This window comes from Meriones unguiculatus, chromosome 19 (genome assembly GCF_030254825.1).
Source record: "Meriones unguiculatus strain TT.TT164.6M chromosome 19, Bangor_MerUng_6.1, whole genome shotgun sequence".
In the NCBI taxonomy this organism is placed as follows: Eukaryota; Metazoa; Chordata; class Mammalia; order Rodentia; family Muridae; genus Meriones; species Meriones unguiculatus.
This window is the reverse complement of record NC_083366.1, coordinates 32,068,087-32,093,729: the sequence shown is the minus strand read 5'-3', so window position 1 is coordinate 32,093,729 and position 25,643 is coordinate 32,068,087. Positions and strand designations below refer to the sequence as shown.

At 39.4% G+C, this 25,643-nt stretch overlaps 1 protein-coding gene across 6 annotated transcripts in view; it reads right to left on the bottom strand.

Moving 5' to 3' along the window:
* Positions 1 to 3,054: 3,054 nt before the first annotated feature.
* Positions 3,055 to 25,643, bottom strand: part of Arid4b (AT-rich interaction domain 4B) — a 118,478-nt gene continuing 95,889 nt past the window's right edge. For 4 of the 6 annotated variants that reach the window (XM_021652909.2, XM_021652907.2, XM_021652906.2 and 1 more), the window contains 7 exons: positions 22,633 to 22,717; positions 20,194 to 20,392; positions 16,110 to 17,324; positions 12,800 to 12,913; positions 10,358 to 10,573; positions 8,871 to 9,017; positions 3,055 to 4,805 (listed from right to left, as the gene is read on the bottom strand). In XM_021652909.2, coding sequence (XP_021508584.1) covers positions 4,678 to 4,805; positions 8,871 to 9,017; positions 10,358 to 10,573; positions 12,800 to 12,913; positions 16,110 to 17,324; positions 20,194 to 20,392; positions 22,633 to 22,717 — 2,104 coding nt within the window. In that variant the 3' untranslated portion in view covers positions 3,055 to 4,677. Of the gene's footprint in view, positions 4,806 to 8,870; positions 9,018 to 10,357; positions 10,574 to 11,917; positions 12,071 to 12,799; positions 12,914 to 16,109; positions 17,325 to 20,193; positions 20,393 to 22,632; positions 22,718 to 25,643 lie in introns of those variants that run through there. The other 2 variants (XM_060372491.1, XR_002476997.2) reach the window with 2 other exon arrangements.

Genomic DNA, 25,643 nt, shown 5'->3' with positions numbered 1-25,643 from the left:
GTAAGCGTCCACTTGGGATAAATGTGTTTCTTATATTTTAACTTCTGTATGAGACTTCACCTAATAATATTTTAATTTTAGGGCGCAATGAGAAAATAATTAAGATAAATATTTCTTTAAAACATCCAATGTATTTCAGAGCTTATCACTACACAGATAATCAGATATTCTACCCCAACAGTAGTGGCCTGACCTACTTTCCAGCCACATGGCTGGTTACCTGCCATCTTAATCTTGCCCTGGAACCTCCTTCTTCATCCTAACTCCTCTCGTCACCTAGGAGGCACCCTCCTGGAAGTCCGGCCTCCTCAGCTTAATGGTCATCAGATTTTTATTAAAACCAATCAGAAAGTGATGGAAAACGATATTTATGAAACATTGAGACAGATGCTTCACAAAAATGACAATGCCAAAGTCTGGTCTGAATCAGATCTGTGCGAGTACAGAAATGAGTATGTGAATAATACAGGGATAATCTTTACACAGTGCACAAAATCATCACTCCAACAATCCTAGCTATTCAGTGGAAGGCTGAGGCAGGAGGACAGCTTCTGGGCTAGGTGTGTGTTAAAGGTCAGCCTGAGCAACTTAGATAAGAACCTGTCTCAAACTAAAAAGCAAAGCCACCTAAGTGTCACAGGCCTGTAATCTCAGCATGCAACAGGCTGGAGGAGGACCAGAGTTTTCAGTCACTCTCAGCTACATAATAGGATTGGAGGCTAAGCTATGTGGGCTACAAGAGACTGAGGGTGTGGCCAGTGGTGATGCTGTCAGGAGAGTTAACCACAAAACCTAGTCCTAGAGGGATACTCAGATAGAGGCCAGAGAGTCACTGAACTGGTAATGAACACTGGTGGAGCTAAAGAGGAAGCCCAGCACCGCCTCCAGGAGGGCACCTGGCTACCTGCAGGCTGTGAGCAAGCTATCCTGCCACTAGGAATTCCCCAGGGCTCCCTCTGCCAACACAGGCACCCTGCCACAATGCCTGGACCAAACTGCTCTACCCACACCCCACCCCAACAACCCCACATGGCCAGGACCTTCTTTCTCTTGTGCTCCTTCCCTCCCAAAGCGATTCTTAGACCTCAGCTTCCTCCGATGGCCTGTGCTGAGTCCTCCCGCATGTTCCTCTAGCCCCGGGTTCCAGGCACTTGCCCTTCCATTCAGAACCCCTTCTACAAGTTGTCTACAGCTACTCAGTGCTAAGGAGCTGGGGAACTGAGCCTGTCTGGGAAACCTGGACCTGGGAGCGCAGGAAGTCTCGATGCTAGTGGAACACATCGCCATCTCCTTGTGGGTAAGCTGGAGGCAAACTTCAATTGACACATGGGCCAAACTGTGCCCTGGACTGCACGCATCCCTCCTAGTCTGTTCAGACCAATTCTCATGTCTCAAAGCTCACGGTGTAGATGTGATGAAGCTCAAGAGTATTAGGTACTGGGGTCAGTTGGATATAAGAGAAAGGCTAAATCAGGTGCAAGTTAATGCCTAACCGGTTACATCTTCGAAAGCAAGGGCCATTTCAGGCAAGGAACTCAACTCTGCTGTCGGCCACCAGTATTCCATGCAGGTGGGGAACAGGGTACTGAAGAGGAATGACAAGGGCCACTCAGCACTCAGGTATCTGAGACTCGCCTTTGTGGGTCCTTGTTTCCTTCCCTGTCAGTTGAGTAAGTTGAGCTACAGTTTTGAACACTGGTGGGCTCTGACTGCAACAGTAGCACATTTGTGCCACTACCCCCTTCCTCTCAAGTGCCACCATATTTGATATCCAACTACCTCAGTGGTTGCAGTGACTGATACAGTGCAGATCTGTTAGACGGCTTTCAAAGCCTCTACTGACTATGAACCTATCTTTTCCATCTTCTTCCTTATACAATGCAGGGAACACATGGGAGCAAGGAAGTGGTTCTTGACGGTGCATAGGAGGGCCAGGTGTAAGTGTCCACACCTTCAATGGCAACACTTCAGGAGGAAGAGGCAGGCGGAGCCGAGTTGAAGGCCAGCTTGGTCTATATAAGCTAGGGCTATACAGAGAGAACCTGTCTGAAAACAGGGCAAAGAAAAGTTACAGGTAAAAATCACTGCAGTATTCTTTTTTTTTTTTCCAAGATAATATACAATACTACCTTAGGTGAATTAGGGCACCTTGGGAATGGGGACTGGCACACCAGCTGGTTTAACAATGCCAACTGGATTCCTGAAACAGGTTCAGGGATCACTCAAAGCAGAGCCAGAAAGGTTCCATCATATTAAATGACAAGAGACACTGCAGGTAATAGTTTTGAGTAAACATTTTTAAGGAGTGTGCGGAGGCAAGGATCTTTAGTTCTAGTACGCTGAATCTCAGCACAACAGAGAATTTGTGAGTTGGAAACCACCTTGGTCAATAAAGCAATTGTATTCTCAAGAATAAGAAAAAAACAAGGTTTGTGTTTATTGAGATAGCGTCTCAATCTGTAGCCCAGGATCCAACTATCTCAACCTCCTGAGTGCTGGATATATTGCTGAAACATTTCTTTTTACACTTACATATTTTGTGTGTGTGAATGCAGAGGATAATTTTCAGGAGGCAGTCTTTCCTTCTACTTATGTGGGTTCCAGAGATTCGTAAAATCAAGGTTGGTCATCGGCACTCAACTGCTGAGCATCTTACTGGCCCAAAAATATAGTTTTAAAGTTGTACTTATTATTTTCCTTCTTTAGATGAGCCTCCAAATCATATAAAAAATATCTGCATTCAGATTCTAGCAAAACAATATACAGAAAGATGATAACAGCCTGAAAATGTAACTCTGGCTAAGGTTTTCATTTTTTGATTTAAGGTTTGGTCTGGTACAGTACCAGGGATAAAATCAAGGTCTTGAACATACTAAGCATTTGTTGCACATCCAGCACTGTTAAGGGACTTTCAATTTTTAAAAGCAAAGCATTCTCTTTTAGGGTATCGATATGAGCTCTTGTGAGAATACAGGCTGCAGGTACATATTCTCAACAATCATCACATACAAGATGAACTAAAATTACTTAACCTTCTACAAACAAAATCAAGGATTCACAAACTATGGCATTTTATTTCAGAGCCTTTGCTTACATTTGTACAATATATTACATAATTCATCATGTTTGCAGATCCTAATATATACTTTATAGTTTTATTCTATAAGTTTTTTCTTCAACATTTTGCTGTCAACAAATCTTTACAGTCTGTACAAATTTGAGTAACTTGAAACCATTTTCAACAAAATTAGTTACTATAAGCACACATTACAAGACTGAAAATGCTTTTCTTAGAAAGGTTGAATGGAAAGGATTAAGGATTCTGACACGTTAGCATCTACAACAAAACGCTTCGAGATTCTCACATGTATTGCCAGAAAACAAATAAAACATGCCAGCCTCATTCAAAAAAAAGCACACAGAACCACAATTAAAACAGTAAAACAGTCTGTACAGTAAAGTACTGTGTATTAACAGCGCCAGGTTTTAAATAGCTTCAATGAACACATCCGCAATATACAAATGTCTTACAAAGGTGGGGAATTAAATACAAGTGCCAAACAGAGATTGGAATCATACAACATAAAGTCAATACAAGTGAAAACAACTTGGCGTTCATTTTGCAGTTTATACAAGGCATTTGAATGTATAGGCCTACTACCCAATTACTATTTATACTTAAAATAACAACCATCTTTGTGAGACAGGTCATATAAACAACCTTGAACCATTCTAACAGTTTGTTCCTGAAGTCTTTTTGTTGTAAGCTCATAATAAAATAAGCAATACAAATGAATTATCTGTATTTAAGGGAAAAGAAACATTTACAAGAAACACAAAAATATAACTGTTATAATTCATTATGAATAAATATACACTTTGAACTGGCTAAGTACAATCTTTATACATTGTTTAAGATTTAATACAGTTTATTAGCCATTTTCTTTTTTCACACAATGTATTATATCAAAATTAAAAAAAAATACTGATTTATAGAAAAATGGCAAAGTACAGTAGTCCCATTTCAATTTGAAGGGGCATGAAAAGCCACTGCAGACCTTTTAGCCTAATTCAAACCTGTAAACATGTTCAGTCATTTTTAAAGAGAATCTTTAATATTTAGTTACCAGGATGATGTCTAATAATATCCTGTTAACTGCAGGTTTTGAATTTGTTACATGTGCTTGACTTATACAATTAAAGTCACCCTAAGGTGACTTGCTTTAAAAAACAATTAGCTTGTACAAATGAAAATAGGTTCATATTTTTTAATAAATGAATGGAAAAATATCAAATGTTCCAGCTTTAACAAAATACAAGGGAATACATATACAGTAAGTCACCTCACATGTTCTGGCCCACCTTTTCTCTGCTTACTGTGTTGTCTTTACAGGCAGTGAAAAGCCTCCTCTGCCACAGTGGAAGGCCTTCAAGTTACCAGACACGCAATTCCCAGACAAGTTGGAAACAATTATTGCTTGAGGAAAAGCAGTTCGTTGTACTTTTTCTTCATAAAAAAGTGCACTTAAGTGCCAAGTCAGCTTGTCAAGAAACAATTTTTAAATATAAAATAGTGCTTGTCTGATTTTGTGTATGTGTGTGTGCCACTGTGCAGTATAAAAAAAGACGTGGCCATCAACAGCCATTAAGTGCAAAGTGCTCTAGCAAGTCCTGCTGTCACCTGCACTCAACTGACATTCCATTCTGTGATGCACTGGACATTGATGGTTCAGCTAGTGTCAACATAACAGCAGCTGTTATGGAGCTGGACGAGGGAGAAGACGAGGAGGAAGACGTAGCAGCACCTGAGGAAAAGGAAGAGCACATGTGAGGCCACAAGGCAGGCTCAATGGGAAGAGGCAAATGGCTAGTCTTCAGCCGAAACTCCTTTCTGTTCGCCAAATTCACCTTAAAAGGAGCCGTCTCTGCTCACAGTACCACAGTATAAAGAAAGGGAAGGCCAGTGTATCTCAAGCAACAAGCCACAGCCCATCCTGTGAAGAGCACAGGTGGCACAGGGGTATAGCCCAGCAGCAAAGAATTTGCCTGGATTACAAGGCCATTGGTTCTATCCCTAGCCCTGAGAAGGAGAAGGAAAGAGAAGAGGGAGGAAAGGAGTTGTGATTCATACTGTAAAAAAACATAAGTAAAGGATAACTTTGTTCACTAAATACCCAAACAGTTTTGAACGAAACAGGAAAAGTATCTGTCATTTCTGTATCTTTTTGACATTCCCGTTTTTCTAAAAGTTCTCATGGTGCTAAGAATGGGGAGGCTGCGACCTCAGAGAACGCTTGACAGGCATACTCTACTTGCCTCTGTAGCATAACAACCTGATGTGAACCCCCAGAACCTACAAGGTGGAAAGGAGAGAAATTACTCCATGATGTTTCCTCTTCACCTCCACATGGACTCACGAAACAAACGATCTTGTTTCAAAGTTTAAAAAGAATGGGAAGCTGAGCTGAAAAGCTTACCAAAATTGTATTGCCTTCCTCCATTTATATTATTTTCCTCAAGGAAATTCTTTCATTATTATCAATGAATGAAATGGAATGTCTTAAAAGAATATCTCTATACACAACTAAAACGGAAATAATCATCCCATAAAATGGCTCTATGGGTGAAGGCACCTGCCACCAAGCCTGGACAGTATGAATTTGACCTCTGGGACCCACAAGGTGGAAGGGAAGAACTGACTTTCAAAAGCTAACCTCTGACCTCTAGATGTACTGTGACACAGTGCACATGTGCGTACATGCACACATACATGCACACACACACAAGCACACAGTAAAAGCAAATTTTTGTTCCATATATGGGAGTAAGTTGAAAAAGCAAATCTGTTACCTAAAGCTCTAACTGCCCAAATGCTCCCTCTACTGTCCCTATTTGTTCATATCCTTTAAAATTTCAGAGGAAAATTTATTGCTGCAAGGACTAATCTTTTATAAAGACAACTGCAATGGAATATAATCATACACATTTACTTCTGCATTTTGGAGCCTTTTGGAGATGCCCAACCTGCACCACCAGAGCTGAACAACTTCTACATTGACTTTGTAGTCCTCAAACAGTCACCATCTCTATAGAGACAACATCTACAACTGAGGTTCTACAGAATTTCATCTCTAGATTCTTGAAATGGGGATTTAAGTTTCCTAGATTTAGTACCACTTATTAACACATATAGGAGCTGGGGAAGTAACTCAGTCACTGAAGTGATTACAAGACCTCACTTCCATCTCTAGAACCCACATAAAAAAGCAGGGCCTGGTGACCAGCCAGCTTAGCCTGAGCAAGGCCCAGGCCAATGAAAGATGTTTTCTTAAACATCAGCTATCTGAGGTTGTCCTGTGGCATCCTCACACATGCACAAGTGCAGGCACACAAGTATCTCCTGCCTTTGTTTTGGTTTATCAGACAGGGTCTCACTATATAGTCGTAAATAACCTAACTTTACTAAGCACAGCAGCCCGACCTTGAACTTACAAAACTGTCCTGCCCCTGCCTCTCAAATGCTGGGGCTGTAGTGTGTGCCATCAATACAGTATAAGATCATATCCCACCTATACCAGCTCTACTTCTTTTTCTTTTTAAAGTTATATAATACTACACTACACTTATGAATGATAACTTCTTTAATTTCTGAACTTTTTTGTTACCAACAATGTAGTATTTTGTACATTACAAATACATTTTTACTTATTTTAAGACAGAGTCTTAGCCAGGCGATGGTGGCACACTCCTTTAATCCCAGCACTAGGGGCGCAGAGGAAGACGGATCTCTGTGAGTTTGAGGCCAGCCTGTCTACAAAGTGAGTCCACAACAGCCAAGGGTACAGAGACACCCTGTCTCAAAATGTGTCACCCGGCCCCACCAAAGATAGTCTTATGCAATACAGACTAGCCCCAAGCCCACCATGTAGCCAAGGATGGCTTTGAGCTCAAGATCCTCCTGCTTTTATTTTACCTTCTAAGTGTGTGTGCCACCATACCTACCTACAAATAAAAAACTAAATGTCTACTTTATTCATTAGCTTGAATACATATTGCTAATTCAACAGCAACTGATTTCAATCTTGATTGCACACAGCTTCAAGTCACTCTAAGCTACTATTTGAACTAAAAGAACAGGATTCTTTTATTCCCTGCTTTCACTGTTGCTTCTGGACTCCCCATCCAGCATGCCACTTCCCTGTTCAGATGTTTCTAAGGGCTCTCTGTCCTACTCAGAATAAAACTGCAACCTCTCACTCTAGCGTACACAGCCCTACATGACTTGCCATCTGCTTACCTGACTAGAATCTCTACTACTTTCAAACTGCAATGGTTTTCATTCTGGTGTGGAAAGCACTGGCTCTGGTGTGGAGCCAAGCATTTTCTGACCTCAGAGCAGTGGTTCCTAATTTGGGGTTAGTCTACCACTCTTTCATCCTATGGATATCTGACAGTGTCTAGAAGCGTTAACTGTCCTGTGCCCCTGGCATGTGGGATGACAGCTAGAGATGCAGCTGAGTGTAGAGGACAGCTATTGAGAAAAAAATGATCAGGCTTAAAATAGCCACAGTGTCATATTTAAGCAATCTTGTCTCAAGGACATCTGCCAAGGACTTCTGGGTATGAACTGAGTCATGCCCCACCCAAACTCCATGTTGTAGCCAAAACTGCCAGTGGGAAGTAATTAAAAGTGCCCTAAATAACTGTAGAGCACTAATACAATCCAATGGATATCACTATAAAAGGAAGACCTTTCTACATCCACCACAGATGTTTACCGAGGGCAAGGTGGCAAAGACAGTCTATACACAAACATGGTAGGCCTGAAGAAAAACAAAGAAACAAACAAACAAACAAACAAAAAACAAGGTGTTGACTTTGAACTTTAAAGTCCTAGTACCGTGAGAAAGTAAGTTTCTATTGTTTAGGTTATCTATTCTGTCATGGTATTTTGTAATGATAGCCAAGAAGGAGTTTGATATCTCACATCATTTCTTGTCATTTGGGTCTCAACAGAAATGTCCTGGCCATTTGCACTTTAAAGTAACCCAAACAGTGGGGGAAGAAAAGAAAGCTATTACACTGCTAGAGGTAATGTCAACTACTACCATTAAGGAAAACAACATGGAGGTCTCTCAAAAACTACAAGCAAAACTATCACATTATATAAACAGCAGGACAGTACAATGCCTAGGAAAGGAGAGAGAGGCAAACAGAGGAGTTCATGATTCAACATCAGGACCAGATGGAAACAATACATTTTAGAGTAGTTCCAAAAAAGAGTGATGACAGCCAACAATACTACACTATATAATTCAGAACACCTGCAAGATAGGATTTTAAGTGTTTCTGTAACAAAGAGAAGATAGATAACCTAAATTACTATGAAGTAATCAATCTGTAAGAATGGATGAAATAACATACTACACCATTAAATGTGTGAATATGTAGCAAAGGATCCTTTAAAACAAAGTCATTACAATAATACCTGGCACAAACAAAATGCAAAGCACTGGATTCATTGAATGAGCATGCACAAATCAGAAGCTCTTATGATTTATGCATTATGCCAAACTTCCTTTTGGGCAGAAAGAGTCTAGCTGTGTAGCCCAAGCTGACCTAGCCTCCCACACTTGCTGTTTCTGCTTCCTTAATGGTAGCACTACAGCCATTTGCCACTCAGTGAATGCTCTAACCTCCCCATCTTCCTTCAGACTGAGGGTGTATTGTGAGCTCCATGTGAGTGGGCCCTGTGACATCTTATCAGATGAGGCTGACAGGGTAAAGAATTTGCCTAAATAAACACAAAGACAGTCCTTACTCAATAGCAGTATAATAAACTGACTTATGTTTGAGGAAAAAGCACTTACTTTCTCTTTCTTTCTTCTTTAAACGTTTTCTCCTCCTATCAATGGAAGCTACTTCAGATTTTAATGACAGATAATGCTTTCTGATTTCTTGCAATTTTTCTTGAAGAATTGAGATACGTTCAGCACTTGTCATATTTTCCAGGTCCGCTGTCAATTTAAAAGATTCATTAATATGTAATTTGGGAATGAAAGTTAATAAAAACCCCAAACCAATATGGTTTCAGAATAAGGTCTAAGATAGACAAACTATAAAAAACAATCTTCCAGATGTGATGGTGCACACTTGTTATACCAAATAAATAAACCACAAACAAAAAACAAAGACATTACAATATCTGATTTCTAAATGCCTCTATTCCCTATCCTCTGACTACTATAATAGCTAGACACAAATGAAATGCACACCATAGGATTTGTTGAATGAACATATCCAAAACAAAGACCTTATGATCTATGCATTATGCTAAAATTCTTCTTTTGGGCAAACAGGGTCTTGCTATGCAGCCAAGCTGACCTGGCCTTCCACTCTTGATGTTGCTGGCTTCTGAATGCCAGGGCTATTGTCAATGCCCCAGTCTCTGCTCATTCACAGTAACAACATAGCAAATCAGTTAAAAAGAGCCAGTGTAGCCTGGCTGTATCTGGTATAGGTCATGGTGGAACAGACCTTTAATTTCAACACTTGGGAGGCAGAGGCAGAAGGATGTGTATGAGTTGAAGGTCAGTCTCATATACACAGTCAGTTCCAAACCAACCAAGGCTACATAACCAGAACCTGTCTCAAAAAAAACCGAAAACACCAGTTATGATAGCACAGGCCTGAGACTCTAGCCCTCAGGCTACCAAGGCAAGGGAACTGCCTCGAGTTTGAAAGCAACCTGATCTATACAGTGAGTACCAGGCCCAAAGGGCTACAGAGCAAGGTCTTGTCTCAAAAAGCAAATTGATATTTACAAAAATGATGCAAAAATACCAAATGGTTAAAATTGTATTTTGAAGGGGAAGGGAAGGGAGACAGGGTCTCAATTTCTCAATCCTCCAGTCTCAGGCTCCTGAGCTCAAGGATTATAGGTGTGTGCCCCTATGCCCAGCGCCCATAATTTCTTTCTTTAAAAAATAAAATAAAAAAATATTTTAAACATTATTTTTAAGTGTGATACCCGAAGAGGACCAAGGTGTCAGAGACCCGAGTTACAGGCAGTTAGGAATTGAACTACCGTCCTTAAAACATTCTCTTAACTAGTAAGTCATTTCTCCAGCACTCCCACCTGTTTCCAAGCAGATTCTCAACCTCACATGTACTGCTAGTCAGCATCTGTCGTGACATTTTCTTACAGCAATTTGTTCATCCCAATCAGGCTCCTAGGAAGATCTATACTATGCCACTGTCAGGTCTCTCAGTTTCTGTGTGGCTTCTTCTTTCAAGCACCGACACCAGGAGTAACTAAGACAAAATGCCTACATCCTAAAGCACATATGTCACTTACACATCTGGAAACTCCACTTGTAAACCTTGGGAAGCCGGCTACTGGACTCCTTGAGATCAGGCTCTTTATCCCCGTTCTTCCCACACTTTCCCGGTGACTGTATCCTTGCAGGAGACTTGCTATTGTGGGACTTCATTCCAGCGGGGACTGCCTTGACGGCCTGAGTCTTAGTCACACTTTCCCCAGCTGAAAGTTCTTCACTGTCACTGCTGTTTGCTGAAAGAGAAAGAAACCATCAATAAACAAAAGTTGGTCAATCTAACATTAACTGAAAAGGATTAACTCTAAATTCACCACTTGAATTTTCCACTACAGTGAGCAATCTACCTAGAAAACCTAGAGAATCAGTGCTGAAGATTTAGCTCAGTTGTATAATGCCTGCCTAGCAAGCACTGGGTTCAGTCCCCAGCAGTGGAAAAATAAAACCTAAAAAGCTAACATGCAAATGCAGATATATCTCAGCCAAAGAAAACAAAAGCCAAAGTCTTCCCACCTACACTGCCAATAGATGTGAACTCGCTGCACTGATCTTCCGTTCTGCTAGCTTCATTAGTTACAGTGAGTCAGTATCTGGATATTTCCACATATCCACAGCACAGATGCTTCACTCAGGCATGGTCTCTTCCCTAACTAAAGCACATTTTACTCTGCTGGAATATAGCATTTCTTCTAGGAATTTCTTCACTTTAGTAATCTATTTGTACACAGCAACACATACCAATTCCACTGTCACAGTGGACACCACTATCACTCAAGAATTCCTTGGGAAACTACACTTGACATGGGTAATGAATTCCTTAAGGTCCTTACACGTAATAGCTTGTTTCCTAAAATTCAAACACCATGCTCTCTGTGGTCCACATACTCTGGAGTTTATCAGAAATCTGTTAATTAAGCTTCAGTCCTAGAATATCCATTCTTCTTATCCTTGACCACTTGCCATGTGACAGGAATATGGTTTGTTTAGCTGTACATGTCCTCTTTCTGGACACAAAGTACCATGTTAGATTCTTTTACAGTGATTACACTAAGAAATGCTCTAAAAATGGTTAATTCACCTGGGTTACCAGGACTGGAGCCCGATAATCAAAGTAGGACAGTACCATCAACTGCTCTAGAGGAACTTATTTATTGACTCTTTGAAAATGACCCTTTCTAAAAATGACATTAAAATGCTAACATCTTGAAGACAAAAGCTTTAAAGTGTAAGAAAAACTTATTTTAACTATTCTATTATTTACACCAAGTAATCCGGAACCAATCTGGCATACACTGGCGGATTACTCTTTACTAGCACCCAAAGGGGGCTCTGAAGATGTCAAAAGTATTCAAAACTATAAAGATGCATCTCCTCCCCTAAGAGTAAAGAGCCTCTACCACTCCTATACACACATCTTAATGAATCCTTTCCTAGTTCCCACTGCCGCTCTGGAACCATAGCAACTCCTAACTAAGCCACCCAAGGCTTGGCCCCTTATATGTGCTGTGGCCTGCCTCAGCCTGCCTGACACGGCCTTGCTGAGCACAGCCACCCGGGGCCCCGAAGGATGCCATATTCACCGCCTGGAAGTCATATGGGCTCAGCAGAAGCTCGGGGAGCTGACCGCGTAACCCTTTTCTGCACTGCAGTGCAGCCAAGGCCGCTGCTAGCAAAGGTCAGGCAGTGGAGGTGGCAGGAGTCTCGGAAGAGCAGCAGGGGTCAGTGTGGGGCACCTGAAAAAAAATTCTTTACATATTTTCCACGTCTTATTTTGTCTACAAAAATAATAATAATAAATAAATAAATAAATAGAAGATCAAATGCACAGCCCTCAGAAGAAGCAAAGCATTATGGTCTCTGCAGGCCAATGAATGTCCTGCCAGTCTTAGAGAGAACACTCTTTGCGAAAGTATTGCTTGTTATTGCTCTCAAGTAGTATGGTTTGGGAACTGAAGTGTAATTTCACAGACTGGAACTGTGCCTATGACACTATCTTTGCCTGCTGTTCTGAAGATTTATAAACAATCTACTTCACGGTAATGAACATACACATAATACACACAGACACTGTGAACATGAAGGTCATTAAGCCATAATGTCCACTTGATCACTCACCAGCAACCAATACCAATATAACCAACTGGTTCAATCCTAGACTTTACCCATGGTCAGAAAACTCCTGTGTAACTTTTGGCTGTTTGTTGTCTGAGGCAGAGTCACGTGTAGTCCAGGCCAACTCTGAATTGGCTATGAAACCCAGAATGGCCGTAAACTCCTGATTCTTTTGCCCCCAAACACTAGCATTACAGGCATGCAACACCTATCCAGCCTGACTTTTTCTTAAGGTTATGAGGGGGAAAAAAAATGTAGAATTGTCCCATAACCAAACAATCTTTTAATGGGGGAAGGTGTTCAAATATTATTTTTGTGTCATGAAGCTTTGAAGCAACTTTCACACTTACTGCCTTTTCCCTTCTTTTTGTTGTTCACCACGGTGGCTTTATGGCTTCTCTTCTGCTTTTTTGACGCACTTCCTCCTCCCTGAGCATCTCTCACTCTTTTCTGACCTGTACAGGCTGTGATGAGAAATAGTTAAGTAATACAAAATAGAGAACTTTTTTTTTTTTTTAAATAGGACTGGGGCTTCACAGATGCTCTACCGCTGACCTATACATCCAGTCTAGTAACACGAAACAGAACTAGACATTCCCTAGTTGACTACTTAAATATCTTAGAAAAAATCCTCAAACTACACGATTCTATGAAATTTATATCAACTATCACAGGAAATATTCCAAAATTTTAATTAACTGTCATTAATGAAGCCCTTAAAAATTAAGGGCTTCTTTCAGAAAGTCAAGGTACATTCTTAGGAAAACAAGATTGAAAACGCTGTCAGCAGAGTACTACAGTTTGAGTATAGTAACTCAAACACAGGAATGTGCTCAAACTTGTTAAAAATCAATAAAATTAAAGTATTAAGGTTCTGCTACAAGTTGAAATGTTAAAAAAGTAATGTAATTTTGAATGCTGTGATATGGGAGCGAGTGAGACAGGATCTCATGTAGTTAGACTGGCCTCCAACTTTCTATTTAACTGAAGATTACCTGGAACTGGTTTTTGTGCCTCCACCCCCAACGCTGAAATTTACAGGCCTGAAACATGCTGTTTCACAATAAATTAACTGAATATATTTGGCAGTATTTCATACTTGTTGTATGTGAATTTACTTCTAGGGCACTGGCTAACTAAAGTATATACAACTTACAAATTCAGCAACACAGTCCAAGAATTACCTCATCTTTATGGTGTGAAATGACTTGCAAAAAGTGTAATAAACCAACATCATCCTTTCTTAAACTAGCTCAAGTGCTCAAGTGTTTCTTTTTTTTCTCTCTCTCTCTCTTTTTTCAGGACAAGGTTTCTCTGTGTAGCCCTGGTTGTCCTGAAACTCTTTTTGTTGGCCAGGCTGGCCTTGAACTCATAGAGATCAGCCTGCCTCTGCTCCTGAGTCCTGGGATTGAAGGCGTGTACACCAGTGCCCAGCTCAAGTGTCTATTTTCAATGAGAATTTCCCTGATGCTGCAGACTCACTAATTCATCACTACTCCAAACTGTAGCATTTCTGTACACTCCTGTGTTGTCTTTAGTTATTCCTCTACTTCTGTATCTTTTGAATTACACACAAACTATTACACTACCCAAAACAAGCTTTTAAAAACAAAAGCAAAAACCCAGAGACTTAAAACATATATCTACTTCCTTCTAATTTCTAACATTATATAACAGGTTTTTGCTGCTCCTGTTACCAATACTGATATTAATCTGCAGTTTACAAAATATCGCTTCCTTGGCTGAAAATGTATTAGGCTGTTTACTGTATGAAATTCGTTTTTACTAAATTAATTAAAATAAGGTCATATGATGTGTCTAAGAGTCAATTTAGACAAATTTTAAAACACTGAATAGTCCTTTGATTTGATAAAGCAGATGGCTTCAAGTTCTATAGCTTTTAAAAATAAAACTCATTTGTATTTTTAGGTATATGTGTGGGTATGAGCTGGTGAATACAGGCAACCATGGAGGCCAGAAGACAGTGTCAAATCCCCTGGAACTAGAGTTACAGGATGTTGTGAACCACCTGATGTGGGTGCTGGGAGCTGAACTCTGGTTGATCCTCTGCAAAAGTAGTATACACTCTTAACCACTAAGCCACCACTCCAGCAACAGCACTTTATTTGTGAGTCGCTGTGTATATGTGTATGTGTGTTTAAGAGGACAACTTTTGTGATTTGGTTCACTGTGTGTGTGTGTTTGTGTGTATGTGTGTGGTGGGGGTGGGGGGACAACTTTTGTGATTTGGTTCACTCTTTCAACCAAATGGATCCTAAGCATCAAATCTCAGTCATCAGGCGGCTTGGTGACAAATGCCTGTAACCATGGAACCATCTTGCCAGCCAAAATTCCATACTTTTAATCTAATCAAGATTAATAATCAATAGGGCAGCACTGACTATGTTTTGGTAGACGAAAACCTTCTGGATGATTTTAATTTTTCGTAAGAGATGGAGACAATGAAGAGGATATATCTCAAGAGCTGGAATTCTAATGCAACAGCATTGAAATCCCAACTGGCATTCTTTCCCTTTGAAGACGTCTTTCTTCAAGACTACGTAATGTAAACCCATGACATAACATGACACATAGATGTAACCCCACTAGCAGCTGTACCTATAAATCCCCAATAACTACAACCTCTGCTTTACTAATGGTTTACCGAGCATCATTTAGTTCTTTGAGAAAGGTTCTACCCATGTACCCCTAGGCAGAAACTAACTTTGTAGCCAAGGTTGGCCTTAAACTCTGGAGCCTCCTCCCTCTGCCTCCCAAGTATTGGGAATACCATATGCATAGGTTACCATATTTCTTTATGGTCAACTAAGACTCTCAAACTATTGCACTACCCTCTGATACTCAAAACACACACAGTGCTCTATCTTTACAGCAGGTGTATAAATTTCAAAACCAAGTATCAGCCTACAGTACAATGATTTAAGATACCTGATCAAAGTGATATATAAGAAAAACAATGGCAGAGTACAAATAGTTCCATTAGAAGGAACTATATTTTCACAAATTACTAATTTAATTGTCCACTTTGAACAACTACACAGAAAATCAAGAGTATTACTATGGAGTAGTAGTATTAGCATTCAACATTGGCCCTTCAATTTGGAAGGTATACATCTAATAAAGAATCAAATCCTTGTACAAACTCACACAAGTAATTCAGGCCTGCAAATTCAGTTTGACACAGCTGTCTGAGGAAAGCAGTGCCTGGACAGTTGGTTGCTCCATACCCCTATTCAAAGTATTTGGTTAAGGGGAGGGGTGTGTCAACAAATCAAAATGTGTGTGAGAGACACTGAACGTTACAACTGCAAACACAGTGTTACAGAAATAGTTAAATGTCTCATATCATAGTCAACCAACAAATGGAATAAATTTTATTAGCTTTAAACCCTGGGCCTAAAGGCAAGTTGTAGCATGTAGGCTAAAATTCACTTGAATTGTCATAGACAGATCAAGAAAAAAAAAAAATTAAAGGCTCTAAATGTATCCCCTTATCATTATTGAAGTGTCTTCCTCCTATCCATTTTCACTGTGTTCATGCAAGAACAACACTTAAAAGACACTTTGAAAGACACTATGAAAGTATCCGGGCATTAAGAGAGGAAATCCTACAAGGCAGCATGTCCTTTTCAATCTCACCTTTTTCTGTGTGTTCTGGTTCTGGCTGATTGCTACTGCTGGAGCTCACGCTTGCATCGAAGCCTGCTGGTGAGCTATTCCCCTCTGACTGGAGGTCCTGGAGCTCTCCCACAACACTGTCCACCTCAATTGTGCTGTCAGTTTCACTCTTGATGCTTCGGACCTCTTCCTGGTTTGGAGCCAGGGGCTCTGACACTGTGACAGAAGACTGCTGCTGACTGGCTTCTGTTACAGTGACTGAAGAAGGCGACTCCGGTGTAGTAGGGGGGGTATTGAGCACTGAATTACTGCCACTGCTTGGAAATTCTGTTTTTCTGTCACTAACCTCTAGGGGTTTTTCTTCAACTGGCTTATTGTCAACACTGGCTGGTAGTGGCTTCTCTAGCTCTATAATGGGCAAGCAACTCTCCTCTTCTGCTACAGTCTGCAGAGACTCCTCTACTGTGCCCTCATCTGGGGCAGGATGGGGGGGAGATGCTGCAGCCTCAGTGTCAGAGTCAGAGAAAAGTTCCTTTAGTGTTTTCTTGGGCCACTGTCCCTGAATACTTGACCAAACGTCTTTTCTATCTTTAGCCCTGCTGTTCTGAAGTCTTTCATCAGAGTTATTTAAAAGTTTTATCCTTTTTTCTGGTACTTCTGAAAATCCGGAATAGAAACTAGTTGTCCGTAAAGATTTTCTCTTTTCTTCTAAGCCATTATATTTCTTGGTTGGTGTCACCTTTGCTTTGGACTTTTCTTCTTCATCTTCATCTGAGGAGCTATTACTACTGTTTTCTGTACCAACTGACTCTTTGCTCTTGGTTCTGTCTTCCTTCTTGCCAGGGGATCCAGTCTGCAAACATTCTTCTGTATTGCAATATCGTCTTTTCCCACGTTTTGTCTGTGGCTTTAAAGATTTATCTGTTGTGTCCTTTTTAGCATCCTTTCTCTTTTTTGTAATTTCATCATCTTCTTCAAAATCAGTATCTTCTGATATTCCTTCCATATCTTTTCTTAATCTTTCTGGAGATTTTGTCACTGTTTTGGCTAGTACTAAATCTGTGTGGACTTTATTTTCTTCTAACAAAGATGGACTACTCTGCTCCTCTTTTAAAATCAGGTCACTTCTGGTGTGGGTCAAATGCTCCACCTTTGATTCATCTTTGCCACTGTTGTCTATGTCCTGAGCATCCCTCTCCTCTTCCTGCTCACTGTCTTCAGCAGAACTTTCAGAAGCTAAAAATAAGAGGGGTGGGGAGAACAAGCTTAGTAAGAACTGCTGTTTATGTCTACCTCAAACAGCACACAAAAATAGGAAGAAAACTTTTATCCTAGGTGCTGTGACTAAAACATCTTCTTCAAAACTGAAGATGAAACTTAACGATACTACAATTGGGAACTTCTCAAGCGATGGGTTAGCTATCACAGGAGTTACCACCATTGTGATGTCCTCACCACAGAACCACTCAATGCCTAAACCACAAGAAATAGAAATTCTTTCCTTTACAAGTTTTACCCAAGCTGTGGCACTGTTAAACTGCTAGAAACCAGAATAATAGTTTTTCAAGTGAATAAAACTAATCTACAGAGATTTTTCTAATGAAATTTACCACTTTCCTGCATTTGTTCTTAAAGTACGAGACAACAATGTCATCAAAATAAGAATATGGAAAGCTGCAGAGACAGCTCAGTGATTAAGAGTATTTGTTGCATCCACATGATGGCTGCCAACCATTTCTAACTCCAGTTCCAAGGGATTCAACCAACCTGCGCAGGCACTAGGCACATGGTACAAATATATATCTGTATAATACATATATTATATATAATATATTATGTATATTTATAAAAATATAAACATATATGCAGGCATAATAGACATACCCATAAAATAAATAAATCTTTAAAACATTATTTTTAATGAGGATACAAGACAAGGGAATCCTCAGTTTAAAAACAAAATCTTCAGTAAAGAAGAGTTCTTTTAAAATCTTTCTACCCAGCCATCCAGATAGCTACTCCAGCCAGATAATCATTCTAGAATGATCTACCTAGTCCCACCACCAATTCTGTACCATTCCCAGGAAGGTCACAGTGACATTTGCAATTTGTCACCTTGCACAAAACTAAAGTCCAAGTAGATCAAAGACCTGAGCATAAAACCAGACACACTAAACCTGTTAGAAGAAAAGGTGGGGAAGACCCTTGAACTCATTGGCACAGGAGACAACTTCCTGAACAGAACAGCAACAGCACAGGTTCTAAGATCAACAATCAATAAATAGGACATTATGAAACTGAAAAGCTTCTGTACAACAAAGGACACTGTCGTTAGAACAAAACGGCAGCCTAGAGACTCGGACCTTCACCAACCCTGTATCTGACAGAGGGCTAATAGCCAGAATATATGAAGAACTCAAGTTAAACATCAATGAACCAAGTAATCCAATTAAAAAATGGAGTACAGAGCTAAACAGAGAATTCTCAATGGAGGAATATTGAATGGCAGAGAAACACTTAAAGAAATGCTTAACAGCCTTAGTCATCAGGGAAATGCAAATCAAAACGACCCTGAGATTTCACCTTACACCCATCAGAATGACTAAGATCAAAAACTCAAGTGACAACACATGCTGGAGAGATGTGGAGAAAGGGAACCCTCCTCCACTGCTGGTGGAAATGTAAACTGGTACAACCACTTTGGAAATCAATCTGGCACGTTCTCAGACAATTAGAAATAGTGCTTCCTCAAGATCCAGCTACACCACTCCTAGGCATATATCCAAAAGATTCTCAAGTATACAACAAGGACATTTGCATAACCATGTTCATAGCAGCTTTATTTGTAATAGCCAGAACCTGGAAACAACCTAGATGTCCCTCAATGGAGGAATGGATACAGAAAGTGTGGTATATTTACAAAATGGAATCCTACTCAGCTATTGAAAACAAGGAAATGATTACATTTGCAGGCAAATGGTGGGAACTAGAAAAGAACATCCTGAGTGAGGTATCCCAGAAGCAGAAAGACACACACGGCATATACTCACCCGTAAGTGGTTATTAGACATACAATATGGGATAAACATACTAAAAGCTATACTCCTAACGAAGCTAAACAACAAGGAAGACCTGAGGGAAGATGCTCAACCCTCATTCAGAAGGGCAAACGTGATAAGACATCAGGAGCAGGAGAAGGGCAAACGCAATAGACATCGGAAGCAGAAGACAGGGAACAGGACAGGAGCCTACCACTGATAGCCTCTGAAAGACTCCACTGATAGAGGTATCAAAGCAGAGGCTGAGACTCATAGCCAAACTTTGTACAGAATGCATGGAATTTTATGAAAGAAAGGGGAGACAGAAAGACCTGGAGGAGACAGGAGCTCCAAAAGGAGCTCCAAAAGGAGACCAGGAAAACTGGGCCCTGGGGTCCTACAGAGACTGATGCCCCAACCAGGGACCATGCATGGAAAGGACCTAAAACTCCTGCTCAGATGTAGCCCATAGACTCAGTCTCCAAGTGGGTTCCCTAATAAGGGGAAAAGGGACTGTCTCTGACATGAACTCAGGGGCAGGCTCTCTGATCACCTCCCGGGGGGGGGGGGAGGAGTAGGGGTGCTGCCTTGCCAGGTCACAGAGGAAGACAATGAAGACAGTCCTCAGGAGACCTGATAGGCTAGGGTCAGACAGGGGAGGGCCTCCTCCCCTTTTATCAGCGGTCTAGGGGAGGGGCATAGGGAGAGAACAGGGAGGGAGGGTAGGATTGGGAGGAAATGAGGGAGGGGACCACAGCTGGGATACAAAGTGAATAAATTGTAATAAATAATGATAATTAAAAGTAAAAAAATAAAATAAAAAGAGAAGTCACAATGAAGACTATCCCTAAACTGCCTGCTAAATGTGCGTTCTTTGAATGTCTAGATTAGTCTAAACAGGTCCTTTACACTTTCTGTGTTCTGTTTTGACTCTGCAGATAGATGAAACTCCAGCTCTCCTTTTCATGTCTTTGTGCTGCTGCTTCCTGATCAATCAGCACACTCAGATTCATTTACATATTTACAGAAATTAAAATCAAGTATATGCATGAAACAGTTATGTTTACCTTGTAGTCCATTAAGAATAGAAGTAATTTCTATAGATTTAATATGAGCTGTATCAGAGTTTTTGGCATCAGCAAGATCTAGTTTGGAAACCATCTCAGGTGATGGATTTGACTGAAACGGTGGTTTTGACAAGCGTCGAAGTTTACAGTTCTTAGGAGAATATTTTTCATCTTTGTCTTTTTCTTTGTCTAATTTATTCTAGATTAAAAAATAAAGATTGGGTATTAGCTATAATTTATTTTGAACAATTTATTAATAACAATGTCAATCCTATTTTAAAGTAACACCAAAGAATATATTATTAAACAGTTGACAGAGAAAGAGTAGCAGAAAAAAGGAAAAAGAAAAAACTTTAAAATAACCAGGTTTGACTTTTTTTTTTTTTCAGGTTATTCATGAAAACACTGTGAAACAGAAAACTATTTAGGATTTACAATCTAATAGTAGGGATTAAATCAGACAGGTGATTAAGGCCAGCAAATAAGTATTGCTAATAAGTGTTGTTATAAATTCCTAAAAATTAAATCACAGATCCAATTTAATATTTACAAAAAAAGAAACTCAATTTCAACATTCTTACATTAAAACTAAATATTCTCATTGTAAAATACAGGCTGGGAATGGCCATGTTCTGTACTTTGAAATTTACAGAAGGAATTACACGCACTGACCTGCTGTAAAATGATCGCAGAGGCAACCTTCCTACCTCACTCAAAGGCTGATGTTTTCTCAAACTCAATTTACGAACAAGTCAAGACTAAGATATGCGATGTTTTTTGTTTGTTTGTTTTGTAATTTAGACTCTCTAAAGTGTGACTTAGCAACAATTCTGAAGACAGACTGAAAATGTAATTATTTTCACAAAGGACAGTGCATACCTAACCTAACGTCACATAAGATATCAAAGGGGATAAATACTCCCTTACATGTAACAGTTAACATTCGGATAGTAGCTGTTCTCCAAGTGGGGTCGTTGGCCCAGCAATTTCTGAGAACCTGCTGGAAAAGCAGCCCCCTAGAAATAAGATAAATCAAGATGCTGAGGCTGGAACCAGGAAGCCTGTCTGAATGTGTTCTCCAATGGTACATATTTCAATAGTGAGCTCCACTGACTAGGCCTAACTTTAAAAACATCCTAAGAAGGAAGGAGGAATGCCTGCAATGGCTATGGTTACTCCATCTTTTTAGTACTTTATGACTTGATCTCAAGAGATCAAAATCTACCATGCACATTGAAGGCTGAAACAATTCACTTCAGTCCAAATTCAAATACATTTTTCAGTGGCAGTCAAAGGAGTTTCTTTACCAATGGCTCCCAGAAAAAACTTGAGTGAGAGGGAAGGAGGTATGTACAATACCAAAAGGTAATACATAAGAAACTGTTTAAAATCTACAAATTTCCAGTTTACAAGCCTCTTTCCTTATGACCAAGAATTTTAACATGCTTGGATTAGTACAAAGAGGTGAACAGAAACAGACGTTCAGAGAATATTTCATGTGTGTAACACAAACATTTTCTCCCACACATCTACTTAACAATGGCTTGCTTTGTACAAAGACACTGGATTTTTAACAAACATTTTAACAAATGTTCTTCCGTTACTAAAACAATGGTAAATATAGCATGATTTATAAATTTTCAATAAGGATCAACAATGAGTATATAAAGAGTTTAAAAATTCCTGGGTTTTAGGTAATGGATTACTGTTCTAAAAACTCAAAAGACTCCAGTCTACAGTGACAAAAGCATTCAGCATCCAAGACCACAAGGGCATCCCTAAAGAGGACCATAACAGCTCTTCACTGGAATAAGAAGACTGAGTTTCAGAACTACTGCTAAGCATATGAACTACACATACACAAAAAAGCTATTTTTAAAAGATTTTTTAAAATTTAAAAACCATGTTAATGATCTGGTTTTTAATAAAATATTTATCTCATAATTAGTAACAGTAATTCTATCATTCATAGCAGTACAATTTTACATAGATCTTATGGCAGCTACTGAGTGTGTGGTGAAGAGATATTGAAAACATTCTGAGCCAGTGTCCAGTCAGATAAAGATGAAGAGATAGACTCTCCTCTGTCTTCAGACATCTCCTCTTCTCCACCTTAAATCTACTTACATCCCCTACCCGCAATGCTTGATGGCTCCTAGTTGGGAACTACAAGAGACAGGAAAGGTTTAAATGGATAAACGCAATTTGGTTGTATGGTTTTATACAATGCTGAGACTAGAAAGGCCTCAAAGATCATTTAGCACTGTTCCTAAAACCTTTCCACAAAGTGACAAAATTAATTAGGACAAAATCAAATTTGGCAAAAGTGGTATTTCAAGAGATGATAATATCAGGAGTAGCATATGCTCATACACATATTTTTAAATTGCCCTTTTTGGGGATGATAAGCGAATGGTGCAGAGCAAAATCAAGACTTACCTTTATTTTCTTCCGATGTTTTATCTTTGGTACATTTTTATCAGCAGGTCTTACTATTTTATCTGCTTTAATCCATTCATCATATCTAAAATTAAAAGAAATGAGTATCAATATGTATGCTATATGCTACAGAAGGAACTATACTATATTCAAATATTGAGTCCTAATATTGACTCAAATATTGAGTCCTAATATTTTACAACTTAAAAGGCTCTTGGAGATCTGATGAGTATACAATCAAGACATCAAAGAGAGTCAAACTGACTATCCCATAGTCATTAGAACTACTGACTGAACCAAACCCTCATAAATCCTCCAGGTTCACTTCCTGCTCCACTCACCAAACGTACAATATTGTACTTTTTTCCTATACATTTATCTTGCTCCGAAGCAGCAGACAGGTATTTTTCCCCTCTAGACTAGCCGAGACAGCATGCGGCAGGAAGGCAACACTCTAACAGAAAGGCTCTTATTGTAATTTAATAATTGAATGTAAATAAACTGGGGGTGGGGGAGAGCTGCCACTCAGAAATGCTAGAAAAACATTATTCTGCCAACTTTTCTGTGTTCTAAAAAGCTTCTTTCACACATTTACAGACATTAAAGGGTCAATAAAGCTATGATGACTTCTCAATCCAATGTTCAAACTCTTTAGAATCTTACAAGGTGCAAAATACTACTGACTCCATTAAGCTACGTATACCAAAGAGTAACGTTTTCCATAAAAAAAAAAAAAAAAAGCTAGAAAAAAGAAACATTAGAAATTGTCATTCACTTTCTGTGTTCTGAAGTTATTTTGCTTATCTATCTGCAGCACTGGATATTAAAAAAATATAGCCTTGTACACGCTTAGCTATGACTCCAGCTTTCAATAACATTTTAAACTCTGGAACATGAAAACCTGAAAATAAGGTTTAAATTTATAATGTCTTCATTATCAGAAGCAAGTAAAGTAACAAAGGTCCAAATTAGAACTAAATTAATAAGATATGATGAAACAAGGCTTGGGAGGGTAAGAGAAGAGTATCAGGAGCTTCAGGCCAGCCTGGTTACAAACAGCCGAGTTCCAGGCCAGTGCGGGTTACAAAGTGAGACCCTATCTCCAAAAAAAATAAAAAATAAAAAATAAATCTTACAGCTCATCATTCGAGTAAACATGTTTAAATGTTATGGAAACAAAAAAAGTATCTAAAGCAACCCTTCAGCAAGTGTTACACAGGCCACGTGAAACAGCAAACTTAACACTACACAGGATCACCCTGTGCTTCCTATTGGCTAAATCTGACGGTGGCCATAAAAGAGAGAATGGGCAGTTACAGAATACATTCTAGAAACATCTTAATGTCTCTCGTAATAGTTATGTGGGCTGCATTGAACCATTCACAACAGCAGCATAAGATATTAACAAATAAAAACAAAGATTAAATGCCATATATAGGTTTTTGAGGCTCGAATATATAATATTTGAAAAAGCTGCAAAGCAAGTATTACTTTTCCTTTGGTACTTAACCTGATACTGTAGTATATACCTAGCATTTTCAGTACATTTTGCCTTCCATAGCAGTATCAAAAAAAACTGCATTATGCTTAAGAATGAACAGGGAATCAGTGAACCTAGAGTTTTAGCTACCTGAGAGGGTGAACTAGGAGAATCACTTGAGTTCAAGGCCAGCCTGGGCAACACAGCAAGAACCTATCACAAGGGCTAGCAAGATGGCTCAGAAAGTAAAAACGTTTGCGATACAGCCTGACAGCCCTGGGGTCAACCTCTAGAACCCGGTAAATGTGGAGACAGAGAACTGACTCCAAAATGTTCATTCTCTAACTTCTACACGCACACCATGGCATGCATAAGCATACACATTGTGTATACACACACACACACACACACACATATCCCACAAATAATTAATATTAAAAACAGAACCAATCTCAAGCCAACAATGATGACATGAGGCACTACACGAGTATGTGAAAAGGGTGAACCTCTTTTACGCTAGTTACTAAGGCTGATTCCTTATCAGATGCCAAGGGGAAGACCTGACTAAAATGAAAGTTACTCAGAACTACAACATAAAGACGCAGTTCACCCTGCTTAGGCTATATGAACTTAAGACTTAATATGGTTTTGATAATACGATTAAAAAAAGACAATAATACACTTATTTTAGAGTTAACGGTAGGTGGTAGTTAGTGTGGGCAGAAAATGAAAATATTAGTTCAAGTTCAAATATCTTTTTTGTTGTTGTTGTTTTCCTCTCCTCAACACAAGACAGGGTTTCTCTCGATAGCCCTGGTTATCTAGGAACTTGCTCTGTAGCTCAGGCTGATCTCTTGTTTCACTTTGAGACAGTGTTTCAGGTAGCATGGATCGACCAGAATTTGTTATGTAGTTGAGACTGACCTTCAATGCTGATGCTCCTGCTTTTGACTCAGGTGTTGAGATTAAAGGAAATTCAAATATCTTAAAACACTACTAAAATTTAAATTTTTAGAAGGAATAGCAAAAAAGAGAACAATTTCAATTAAGAAACAAAAAAGCAAAATATTTTTCTTATTTTTCACTGAGATACCTTATCAAACAGGACATTTATTCATCCCTCAAAATACAACTTTAAAGAATACTGGAATTGCTGGTTATTGTGGTGCATGCCTTTAATCCCAGCATAGGGGAAGAGGCAAAGGTAGGCACATCTTTTTGAGTTTGAGGTCACTCTGGTCTACAAATGGAGTTCCAGGCTAGCTAGGAGTTACATAATGAAACCCTGTCTCAAAAACAAGAAATATTTGAATGTTGGAGCTGGACCATTAAGGGACAGCTATAATCTATCACTCAGGAGGCCAAAACAGAAGGATGGAGAGTTCCAGGTTAACCTGGATACAGAGAGAGACTCTGTCTCAAAAAACACCACACTAACAAACAAGAGAAAACGTGAACAGCCTTATCATGATCATTCCTGTACAGGGGCTAGCCAAGCTAATTATTGCTTTAAGAGTCAACAGGAGGGAGC